Source organism: Felis catus, chromosome C2 (genome assembly GCF_018350175.1).
Source record: "Felis catus isolate Fca126 chromosome C2, F.catus_Fca126_mat1.0, whole genome shotgun sequence".
NCBI lineage: Eukaryota > Metazoa > Chordata > Mammalia > Carnivora > Felidae > Felis > Felis catus.
Window position 1 is genome coordinate 156,792,645 of NC_058376.1, and position 13,062 is coordinate 156,805,706.

General features: G+C 37.4%; 1 protein-coding gene across 41 annotated transcripts in view; it reads right to left on the bottom strand.

The window, feature by feature from the left end:
• Positions 1-13,062, bottom strand: part of CLASP2 (cytoplasmic linker associated protein 2) — a 179,385-nt gene that overhangs the window by 93,230 nt on the left and 73,093 nt on the right. For all 41 annotated transcript variants that reach the window (XM_023260798.2, XM_045037927.1, XM_045037930.1 and 38 more), the window contains 3 exons: positions 11,483-11,575; positions 7,342-7,487; positions 4,656-4,791 (listed from right to left, as the gene is read on the bottom strand). In XM_023260798.2, coding sequence (XP_023116566.2) covers positions 4,656-4,791; positions 7,342-7,487; positions 11,483-11,575 — 375 coding nt within the window. The remainder of the gene's footprint in view (positions 1-4,655; positions 4,792-7,341; positions 7,488-11,482; positions 11,576-13,062) is intronic.

The window sequence follows — 13,062 nt, forward strand, 5'->3', positions numbered from 1 at the left end:
CGGAGGAAGAAATCCATCTGTGATTGGGCCTTAGGATCTCTTCGCTAAAAGCCATTAGGGAGCTCTGGAGTTAAAATGGCCCTTCAGAGCAGCTCGAATTGGTTCCGAATGGCCCCAACGTCAACTTCCACATCAATCAGTTGTCGCGTGTGGGCCATAATGGGAAGGGGCAAGACCCTGGGGAACGCAGCTCTCTGCAGCTAAAGACTTTCTGCCAAAAGTGCTTCCGGTATTGGAAAAACCAGTCTTTCACTGAAGAGGAGTGTGTGAGGCACATCTGTGAGCCAGAGTGAACTCAACCAAAATAAAAGAGCCAACTTTGTTCAGCTGCTTCTGAGGGAGGCTACCTACAGACCTGAAGCTGCTCCAATGAGAAGTGCACAAGAGAGTGCTGACCTGTGGGCTACTGAGCTTACACTCCGCACAGAAGGGCCCTGTGGACTTGCTCCCTACAGCGCCCAGAAGCGCCTGTTCCCACACACTGCCACAGACCTCGAGCCCACGGAGACTCTCCAGCCACAACACACTGCGTAGGTCTTCCCTACCATCCTTTTCTTCCCTTCGTAACCTCCCCAAACCCAACTGCCGATGAACACGCATTCAACACAGTGGCACGTATGGAGAGATACGCTGACCTAACTATTGTTATGTCACATTCAGGGAGAGCTGTACCCAAGGAAAAAAAGTGAACGTTACAATTACAGACGAAGCGTTCAACCAAACACCAAGTCGGACAATTTAGGTTTTAGTTTATGAATGCAAGCTGACAACCGAAAAATAAAAACCTTCTTTAGAATTAAAAAAAGAATTAGAAGTCAAAGACAGCAATCTAAGGAAGGAGTCTTCTGGGAGACCAACAAAATACAGAAAATAGGAAATAACATAAAACAACAAAACCACCCGATTTGTATTTTCAGTGACATGACAGGATAGTGTATCAGTAACATTAAACAAGCTTATGAAAGATAAGAAGTTTGAAAACAATGTATGATGTATAAGGCCTCAGAATGGCAGCATGGGTACTGTCACATAAGTAGAATTTAAAGGAATTTTTCTTGAGAACATACACCTGTAAGGCAAAAAAACAAAAAACTTATCCAAGAAATGATAAATGATACTGAAGGTTCCAAAACTGTGTAACAAGAGTAACAGGGAAAAACAAAACAACAACAAAAAACCCCAAAACCTAGCAAAGAAAACAGAAGCAATAAATAAATGATCCACAAAAATTAATACAACTTAAGGAGAATTCACCTTCATCAGAAACTCTTACACACTGTGGAAGGAAAGCACTAGTGAAGTTGGAAGGCCCTGCTGCAGGAAAACTCCTAACACCTGGAAAGCTTCCGCAAGTTTTTATTTTTGTTTTTCTAGGAAAGAAACAAGTGGGATCTCAGTTCTTAGAGACACAATAAAAAGTTAAAATAATTCTGCATGGAAGGTAAATAATTCTGAGAAAAAAGGAATATGAACCTGAAGTCCAACTTTTTAGCTCTGTTAGGGTAAAGAAAGTCATTTTAAAATATGCAAAAGTAAATATACACGAGAATTGAGAACACACTAAACCAAACACAAATTAGTCAGAACTACTTAAAAAATGGGTGGTAAGAGCCAATGGCCAGGAGAGAAAGAAGTAAAAAAACTACAATTTCCAACTGCTGGACATGAAAATGTTTTTATTCAATTTAACGTCTGAGGGGAAAATGACATGAATTAGACAAAAGGTAGTCTTTTTAAAAGGTGGGGGAAGCAAAACAGGTTCTATTCCTGACACTGATAAAGAATAAGGAACTTCTAAGAAAATAAGAAACAGGTAAGAAAAAGCACAATGAACAGAAAACAGAAATTACAGGAAGAAATGCTATTTCAAAATGGTAATAGTAAAAAACTTTGACCATACATAAAATAAAGTAAGAACTGTTAGGAAACTGAAATTGACAAAAAACAGAACCAGAATTTTTTAGATAAATTACCTTTTTAAAAAATGAGACCACGAAGAATTGGAATAATAGAAAATATCAAGTTGGATTTAGAGATGAACAAAGTACTTTATAAACAAATTCCGTAGTTTGCAAGTACTAAAAGACTACCTATATAAATTTATGATGTACTGAGACACAAATAAAATTTAAGGCATTCACTGAAGAAGAAACTGTGTAATCAAATTCTCTAGTTAGAATGTAATGAAATTATAAACTAAGGACAAGAGCAACAAAAGAACCATCTGAAAACGAAGTATCATTATGTAACTCAAAGAGGATGTTGAAATGAAAATTACAAGTGATAAAGAAATATAAAGAGAATGTGGTAACTCTAAATGATTCATGCCAAAATCCAAGAAAACCTACAGCCTTATAATATTACAAAACAAAAACTGTAACAAATTATCTAAGGACATACTACAAAGATCTAAGGGGGGAAAAGGAGCCAAAGCAGGTCAAAGAAAGGAATTAAACTTACAGGAACTAAAAAAGTTAGAAAAAACTGAAGAACATCGCTGGAACCAATAAAACTAAAATTTGAGGCTTATAAAAGAAACAATGCCTCTGGCAAGTTAAAAAAGAAAAAAAAAAGAAAATTAGTATTAAAACAAGAAAAAATGGTACAGAACCACAGTGCTACAGAGGCATTATTTTTTTTAACTTAAGAGAAGGCAGTATACCACCTCGTGCTGAAGATTCTTAAACTCTATATGAAAAGAATATTCTAAGAAAATACAAATAACCAACAATTCAAAGTGAAATGCAAAAGGGCCCAGGGTCTAAAACATTTGAAAAATTATTATAGAACTTCCAAGGTCAGCAAGCCCTCACAATAGAATAATGTAATAATAAAATATATAAAATAAGAAAAGTACAGGAAATTCTAAAAAGACTCATAGATTAAAATGAATGCCAAAATCTGAAGTATTAGCCAAATGAATCCAGCAGTATCGTAACAAACAACGGCCAAGCAGAATCCAGTTCAATGAATGTCCAATGGATAACTAAAAAGAGAACCATTTCTAAAGATATTACACAGATAGCTGATAAGATTTCACATCTATTCCTGATGAAAATCTAGCAAAATACGAACAGAAGTAAGTTCCCCTAACCTAATATAGAGTATCCAAAGAAATCTGCACCAAACATCATATTTAAAGTACTCCCATTAGACTCAAGACAAAACAAAGACCTCAATAATTTCTGTTATTTTTCTGGATTTAGAGAACCTTAAACAAATATTAAAACAGAAAAAACGGACCATCTTCAAAGATAAATTCATAGCTTTTTAAATAGCCATTTGATTTTACCGCTGAAAAAACCTTCTGGTGCAGCAACATCAGAAAGATATTTCATTCCTTTAATAGGAAAGAATAAACTGACCAAAGAAACTGAATAGGAGCTCAGGAAACAAACCCATACACTTAATGGAAATTTACTATATGAAAATGCTGCCGTTGCAAAAAAGACTGAATTATACATGCCACTGAGTCAACTCATTTTGTATTTGGGGGGAAAATCATGTTAGATATCTGTATTTCACACAGAAACAAAATCCAGTTAGATTTAAACATAACAAACAAAATTATAAAAATGTTAAACTGGATATTTTTATAATTGTGAAATAGGGAAAGTCATTTTAATTTTAACAAAAACCACAAAAGGAACATTGTCTCAATACATAAACATTTAAAGGTTCTCTATATAACAAACAATAGTTTAAACAACATTTGAAGAACTGACAGACCGGTAGAAAACAGTACCTGCGACACATGTAAAACATATGTAACACAGAATCAATATACTTATGATATATAAAAAAGACCTTAGAAATCAGTGAGGAGAAACTGTACCAAGAGTATAAACTGGGCAATCCACAGAAGAATTCTGAAAGGAAAAAAAAGTAGCCAATGTCTCTAATAATCTAAGAAATGCAAAGTACAGAACATGACATAATATTCCATGTATTAAATTATAAGACCTGTAAGTGACTGATAATACACAGTGCTGGTAAAGGATGGAAAGAAAGGACTCCATAAAGATGACTTAATGTCAACGCCTTTTAACAGAGAACCAATCTAGACGTTAGGAAGAATTAAACGTACAGACAAGAGAAGGTGCCCAAGTTCATGAAGCTGAAAAAACCAAGTGAGAAAGTATTATTTATATATAGGTAAAATATAAACATTAGGTTTATATTTTGTAATAAATACTGTTTGTATAGGCATAGAACAGACGTTTGCAAAAGTATATACTGAATGGCTAGACTGATTAATGGTAGAAGAGAATTCAAGAGGGGAGATTTATTTTTTTTTAACTGTTCTTTTGGGGGCACCTTCAAGATACTGAAGATGAGAAATATTAAGAATTTGCCTATCATACCACTGCCTGTAACAGTTTTACTGTTTGATATCTGCCCGTTACTACCTGTAACGTAATGACACATACACCTAAGTACATGCACACGTGTATATCACATTCTGTATGCAAGCGTATTTACTTCAAAATCTTCTGTATTATTTAAATGTTCTATATAACTGTAATAAGCATGCATTGCTTTTATTTCATAAATCAGTGAGTAAATAAGTAAATAAATAAAAATGCCAATGACTTATTTAAGTATGTTGAAAAAGAGGGAGGGGAGGAGAGAGGGAGGAAGACAGAAGAACCTACCCGAATGATGAACCTGATAGCCGCACATCCAGAAGTTGCCATGACTTTTGCACTATTGGGGACGAGATTAAAAAGCGTAGGTACAATGGCTTCAGCGCCATGATCAAACTTGTTTCCCAAAACTGTTGAAAGATGTCTACAAAGGAAGACCAAAGAATGTTGTTTTAAGTTAATGGTAAGTATAGGTAGAATCAGATACTTTAAAAATATTCTCATTGAATTAACTTAAAATTTTTATTTTAAACAGTTCGAACAGCAGAAAAGCAAAAGAGAAAGGGAAGTGCAAATATTACTCATTTCCCTCTTTTCCCCCCTTTCAACTGTCCAGTCCAAAGCTGAAATCTGGCATTTTACTCTCTCTTTACAATGGCAAAGAGAAGCCATCTGATCTCAGAATTTAACCATTATCTTGACAGGTAAAAACATTCAGCCCTGATTGCCCTGACCTCTATTAGTCTTCATCCATCAAGTATTTCTATTCTGACGCTCCGACATCGATCTTAAATTCAACGTATGTTCAAAATCTTACGCAAATCACTACTCCTCAAGGCAGCCACTATTTTTATTAATGGTACTACCACTATTTTAGCCAGCAATACTCCACCTTTGGGGTAGGGTTTCAGAATTTTTGACTGAAAATACACCTCCACCACACGCTAGTTAGCTGGGTGACCCAAAGGACGTCTGTCTTCTCTTTCCAATTCTGTAAACAACGAAATTCAGTCTTTCATTGCGTGATTTAGTTAGGACACTTAGAAAGGATGTTGTAATCACGCACAGTTCTCACAATGCTTGCAGTATTGGTTCTGTTCTATGTATCTTATTTAAAATACACTGTTGGGATACAGTTAGCTCCAAAACCTCAGGCTCTTGACTCAAAGAGGAAGTCTGACTCAGGCTTATTTACTAGTGTTCAGTTATACTTTCAGTTTTCGAATGTCTAGACTCGTGGGCAAAAAGGAACCTCAAACCAGAAGCAAGCAAACAGATACTGTGGTCGTCCTTTAAAAAGGGAGTTTTGTTCCGGTAGGCAGGTGAGGCACTTGGGAATCAGTGTGATCTTTATCAGTCTATTGGAAGGAGCCTTGTTTTGGAACTGCTTTAGTGCCATCCCCATACAACGGCCTCTCTGGGACCTCTACCGAATGTCCTGGGTGTTCAGCTGGGTTTCTGCATCCTACTCCTCAGAACTTGAATCTCTCCAGCCCACATGAGCTCTGGGAACCGTTGTTTAGCTTCTAGCTCCCAGCAACAGTTCTTTGGCAACCTCAGGGAGCTGCACCTTTCACACGCACAGACCAGTATTAGGCTAGACCCATGGGATACACCTGACGCAGCGCCATCTCCGCAGCTCTTTTCCGTTTCTCTCCCTACTCTCCCGGATTCTGCATCGCAAGTGGTAACCACTACAGCCTTCCGCAGCTCCAGTCTCTGTTTCTTCTTCGACTCGATGGAACTGTCTTGCTCTGCTTGGTTTCCTTCTTCCTTCTCCAAGGTCCAGAAAGCGTCTCTTGGTCACACTGTGCTGATCACACTGCTCAACGGATTGGGTTCTTTCCAGAATCAGAGTCCTGCTCTGTCCACTGTCCACCATCTATGAGCAGCTGTTCTACACGTTTTATCCACTTTCCTGCAGGACAGCTAGTCCTGTACCAGCTCTGCTGCATCATCAGCTAGAAGCAGAACTCTCGCCATGAAATATTTTTCAAGGTTCTATTTTGTAGATTTTTGTTTTCCTTTTTATTATTGCTTTTTAGAGACGCTCAGTTATTTTGTACATTGACTTGCCTCTGGCATCTTGCTGTCGTCCCTTAATTATGATAATTTACCTATATATTCTTGTGGTTTTCTGCATGGATAATTGTATCATCTGTTAATAATGTCAGTTCTGTTCCTTTTCTAGCAATCCTCAGAGTTTTTATTTCCTGGGCTTTTTCCTCCACTGCTGTGACCAGGACAGAATTCTGATTAGAAATATTAATAGTAGACATCTTTGTGTTCCCTATCTTCAAAGGAATGTTTAGACAACAGCAGTACCCGTATCAGAAGTAGCGGTAAAAGAAATGTAAGTGTCACACCATACTAGAATTTTGGGAGAATATTAACATACGGAATAAACTTAGATATTGATAAGCTAGTGACACACGCTGCAATTCCAGAATAATTGCTAAAATTTCAGAACTGGAAATCCAAATCAGTTAACATCCAAATCAGTAAAGAGAAAACTGAATAGTTCTCAGACCCATTCATTTTCTTCTTACGCACTCAATGATCAAAAATGAACTGGTGGGCTTTAGATATATAAGCACATTTTAACGTTTTTGTTAAGAAAGATTAAAAAAGAAAGAAAGGAAAGGAAAGGAAAGGAAAGGAAAGGAAAGGAAAGGAAAGGAAAGGAAAGGAAAGGAAAGGAAAGGAGGAAGGAAGGAAGGAAGGAAGGAAGGAAGGAAGGAAGGAAGGAAGGAAAGAAAGAAAGAAAGAAAGAAAGAAAGAAAGAAAGAAAGAAAGAAAGAAAGAAAGAAAGAAAGATCACACAAACTGAATCCTTATTTATAATAAAAATTATTTTTGGATCACATACATGCTGTTTTTGGGTTATCCTGCTACTGCTTTACTTAATGAGCACTGAATCACTGAGTACTAAATTTACTCATAAAAAATACAAATCCAAAAAGAACATACTTACGCTACAGTAATGCAAGCTTCTCTAACCACTTGGGATCTAAGATCCTTTGCTGAAAGTTTAAGCGCTCCATCCAACAAGCGTAAATGTTGGAAGAAGCAGTCATATTGTGCAGCTCCAGCAACAAGCAATGATCGAATTTTCTTAAGCTAAAGTAAAGAGAATTCTCATTATTGACATAAACAGTGTCAGTGCAAAAAAGAAAAAAAAAAGTTACCAAAACTTCATTATTTAAACAAAATTTAAAAAATAACATTTCAGTATATTCGTATGACTACATTCAGACCTTTTACCAGCATTAAATGTATTTTATAAACATGCAAACCACAAAAAGCTTTCTGGAAAAGAACATTATATATAGATTTAGTTATATACATAATGGACATACATGATGCATGAATAGGTAAGTAAATCTTAAAGTTTTAAGGGAGTCTTTTTATTGTGTAAAATACACATTAACATAAAATTATTTCAAACATTTTAAAGCATACAATTCAGTGGCATTAAGTACAGTCAAAACGGGAAACCATCACCACTATCTCCAAGGAGATTATTTTTTAAAGAGCCAGATTTGCAACCTGCACTCACCCATAAGCAAAAGTGCAGAATCCAATGGACCGACTACTGTGCCAGCTTCGTATTTTAATACGGTCACAGGTACTTTGTGAAATAAATAGCTCTTTCTCCCCATTTCTAACCTTTAGCACGACTTTTTAATACAGGATTGACAAATGTGTTCCATGTTAGCACCCGACATACCTAATAAAATCACATAATCAAAACATACCACCAGTGCACATCTGTGCTCACACATAATGAGAAGCTAAAAGTTTACCCGTCATCTCCATTATGTATAATTTCACAGTAAACTCTGAGGTTCTCTAAAATTCTAAGAGATCTTTATAAATCAGACGGATTAACAATGAAAACGATACAAAGGATACTATAATAGTACAAAAAAATCTGAAAGAATAGTTACATAATCTTAAAGCACATAATGAAGGGAAACTATCATTGAAGTGAGAAGACACCTAAGCAAGAGTAACTAAAAACAAAAATCACAATACGGTAGGAAAAAATTACTTGTAACACAGGAGTACAATACACAAAGAATGACAATAAAGTGAGACAAAGACAAATATCCCAATATTAAATTGAGCCAAATAAATACATGAAAATGTGCTCACCCTTACTAGAGATAAGCAAATGCTAATTACAATAAAGACACTTCATTTTTCCTCATCAGACTGGCAAAACTTAAAGACTTCACTGCATCCAGTATGAGAAAGAAAACAGACGCTCTATTGTAAGGAAGATTACGAGCTACTGACACCTTTGTTCAAAACATTCTGGCAATATCTACTAAAATAAAATTGTATCTATTCTTTACCCAACAACCTCACTTTAAAAAATTTAGCCTACAAAAATAGAAACACCAGTGTTATAAATGTGTTTAAGGATGTTTATTGCAATGCTGTCAAAATAGCAAAAAAGAAAAAGCAACTGTTAAGTGCACCGAATGGGAAGTGGTTTAGTAAATTACATGGTATCTTTCAACTAAGGAATATATGTACATATTGATCTGCGTTCAATAAATATCTGAGCAACTATTATATGCCTGGCACCTATAGCAAATATACTGAATGGGCACAATTTATGAAAGTGAATGAAAATAAGTTATTAAGTAACATATCTAGTATGATCTCTATTTTTATAAAAGGAGTGGGGGGAGCTGTTTATTTTATCACACACATACAGAGAAGAGGGTATACTCCAAAATGAAAACATTTGTTTCCCTAATACGAAGTAAACTATTAACTTTTTCCTTATAAAACTTCTGTACTGTTTCACTTACTAAAATGAGCCTATGTCACTTTTCTAATTAAAAAAATTAGGGGCTCCTGGGTGGCTCAGTCGGTTAAGCCTCCGACTTCGACTCAGGTCATGATCTTGCGGTTTGTGGGTTCGAGCCCCGCGTCGGGCTCTGTGCTGACAGCTCGGAGCCTGGAGCCTGCTTGGGATTCTGTGTCTCCCTCTCTCTCTGCCCCTCCCCTGCTCGCGCTCTGTCTCCCTCTCTTTCAAAAATAAACAAACATTACAAAAAAACTTTTTTTTTAAATTAAAAGACCATCTATATGTTTCCAAAAGGGTTGTTTCAAAGTAAAACAAAAACACTCATTTTTTTAAAAAAGTAATGTCACCCAAAGCGGGGCTTGAACTCACAACTCCTTGGACTCCCGACCCCAAGGATTAAGCATTGTATGCTCCAATGACTGAGCCAGCCAGGAACCCCAACAGGAAACTCTTAAGTACCAAGTTTGTGTTTTATATTGACAACATTTAATTTGTCCTGTTTCTCCACAGATCCCTATGATACAGGTCGTCCTGTCTCATACTAATTTCAGAGCTGAAGACAGAGTAATGAGCCATATTTAACAAAGATGGGACACATTTTCTGTTAAACTACTTTAATACTTTAAAATATGTAAACTTCCTATTAAAGAGAAGCTAACATTCTTTTGTTTGTAGCATCATAAAGGCCAATTTTCAGAAAGCCATATGCGATTTATTAGCGAAAGTGGAGGCTGAGAACAGGCTGCTCTCCAAGTGGAAGACTTCAGATGGAACCCTTTCTCTGGCTTTTTGGGGGTACTGAGGTACTTATTTGGAATCTCAGATGTAAATCTGACAAATTTACAAATTTTAACATATACAGTCCTTTGTCAATGCAGATGTTATTTTAAAAATATTTATCAAATATTTTATCAAGGAATTTAGGCTAAATAAAATATTCTTTTTCAAAATTAGATTTATTTATTTACTAAAAAAAAATTTTTTTTTTAACATTTATTCACCTTTGAGAGACAGGGAGTGAGCAGGGGAGGGGCAGAGAGAAAGAGAGAGAGAGAGAGAGAGAGAGAGAGAGAGAGAGAGACACACACACACACACACACACACACACACACACACACACACACACACACAGAATTCGAAGCAGGCTCCAGGTTCCAAGCTGTCAGCCCAAAGCCTGACGTGGGGCTTGAACCCTCGAACCATGAGACCATGACCTGAGCTGAAGTTGGACACTTAACCAACTGAGCCACCCAGGCGCCCCTAGGTTTATTTATTTATTTTGAGAGAGTGAGAGAGAGAGAGGAGAGAGAGAGAGAGAGAGAGAGAGAGAGAGAGAGAGAGAGAATGCATGCAAGTGGGGAAGGGGCAGAGAGAGAGGGAGAGAGACAGAGACTCCCAAGCAGGCTCCAAGCTGCCAGCGCAGAGCCTGACGCGGGGCTTGAACCCATGTACCATGAGATCATGACTCGAGCTGAAATCAAGAGTTGGATACTTAACTGACCGAGCCACCTAGGTGCCCCCTAAATAAAATATTCTTTTAAAAAACTTTTTAAAAAATATTTATTTTTGAGAGAGACAGAATACAGTGGGGGAGGAGCAGAGAGAGAGGGAGACACAGAAACCCTTCGAAGCAGACTCCAGGCTCTGAGCCGTCAGCACAGAGCCCAACGTGGGGCTCGAACCCACAAACCGTGAGATCGTGACCTGAGCTGAAGTCCAGCTTAGCCGACTGAACCACCAGGCTCCCCTAAATAAAATATTCTTAAGCATATGAGACTTTTTTCTTTTCAAATCATGGGCGAAAAATATTTATTGTACTCAGAGAGATGTATACGAGGAAAGAAAGCAAGCCAGACACACATACTGTCATCGATTTCTGTCAATACTATGTGACTATCGAGCATGCAGGCAAAGCGACCTGCTTTTCTGGAAGCCCTTCTACGAGCTGAGGACACTGCTGAGGAACAACTACATTCGTCACAGCCCACAGAGCCACTGCCCTGGGACATCAGCGAAGCTCACATTTTCCTGGTCAGACAAGAGGTGGCACATGGAGAGAGACAGACAAATGTGTGAGCCAGGGTCCACTGCACTGATCAGCACGAACAATGAAAACTAACCCTACCTAAGCGAATTCCGATCACCTCAAAGTATTTTCCAGAAAGAAATGTTAGCTATCAAACTCTCTCTTTCATAAGCAAATACTATGTAGTAATATTGCCCAATGTCCATGTCTTCGGAACAGTGAAAAAAAGAGGAAAGGGGTCAGAAAACAAAAAATAAAACTTACTGCATTGGCACGCTGATCCCAGTCATGTTTGTCATCTGACAATATTTCCCTGATTTTATTTAATGTTTCTTCAAGTTCTCGACTGGAATAGATCTTAAAGATACAAAAGTATACCGTTAATATTTCTTGTCATTAAGCAAAATCAAAACTGTGCCCCGATATTTACAATAATCTTTCAAGTAATAAGATTAATTCTCATTCCAGTACCATTTTATTTTTAAATAAAATGCTATGTAATTTATTTTGTATGGCAGTACTTAGCGGCAGTGTTACTGCTCCCATCTTATTTAATTGACATCCAGGTTAGTTATATAGTGGAATAATGATTTCAGGAATAGATTCCAGTGATTCATCCCCCATGTATAACACCCAGTGCTCATCCCAACAAGTGTCTTCCTTAGTGCCCCTTACCCATGTAGCCCACCCCCTACCCCAACCCCTCCAGCAACCCTGTTTGTTCTCTGTATTTAAGAGTCTCTTATGTTTTGTCCTTGTTTTTATATTATTTTTGCTTCCCTTCCCTTATGTTCATCTCTTTTGTATCTTAAATTCCACGAGTGAAGTCACATGATATTTGTCTTTCTCTGATTTCGCTTAGCATAACACCCTCTAGTTCCATCCACGTAGTTGCAAATGGCAAGATTTCATTCTTTTTGATTGCCGAGTAACACCCCATTGTATATGTATATACCCCATCTTCTTTCTCCATTCATCCATCGATGGACATTTGGGCTCTTTCCATACTTTGGCTATTGCGGATAGTGCTGCTATAAACATGGGGGTGCATGTGTCCCTTTGAAACAGCACACCTGTATCCCATGGATAAATGCCTAGTAGTGCAATTGCTGGGTCATAGGGAGTTCTATTTTTAGTTTTCTGAGGAACCTCCATACTGTTTTCCAGAGTGGCTGCACCAGCTTGCACTCTAACCAGCAATGCAAAAGAGATCCTCTTTCTCCGCATCCTCGCCAACATCTGTTGTCGCCTGAGTCGTTAACGTTAGCCATTCTGACAGGTGTGAGGTGGTATCTCATTGGGGTTTTGGTTTGTATTTCCCTGATGATGAGTGATGTTGAGCATCTTTTCATGTGTCTGTTAGCCACCTTCTAGTACCATTTTTAGTGGAAAATGAAAATACGTTATAGACAATAAAGTAAAATCCTTTGTCTTCCTTATCTGTTACCCTTATGCTATTTCTCTGCTCATGAGTAACTTCTGATATATTCTTAAAATGGTTTGTTTTTAAAAACAAGACGCAAATATCCTAAGAAGTAATAATAAGCCCAATTCCCCAAAACGACTTCAGGTATGTATCTACAGCGTTCATATCCTTATCATGATTCACCACTGCAGAAGGACATGGTTTAGGTTAGCTCCCCCACACGGTAACCAGGAGAGCTACAGGCTTTGTCTCCTCAGGAGCCAACCATTTGCCAAACACTGTTATCCTCTCATTCACTTAAATACTGACATAACAGGGATGCGCTATGCTGGGCATGAAGGAGACTATGGTGAGCAAACAACAGGTCTTTGCCTTATAGAGCTTAGAATCTAACTACAAAGAGAAAAAAGAAATTTAT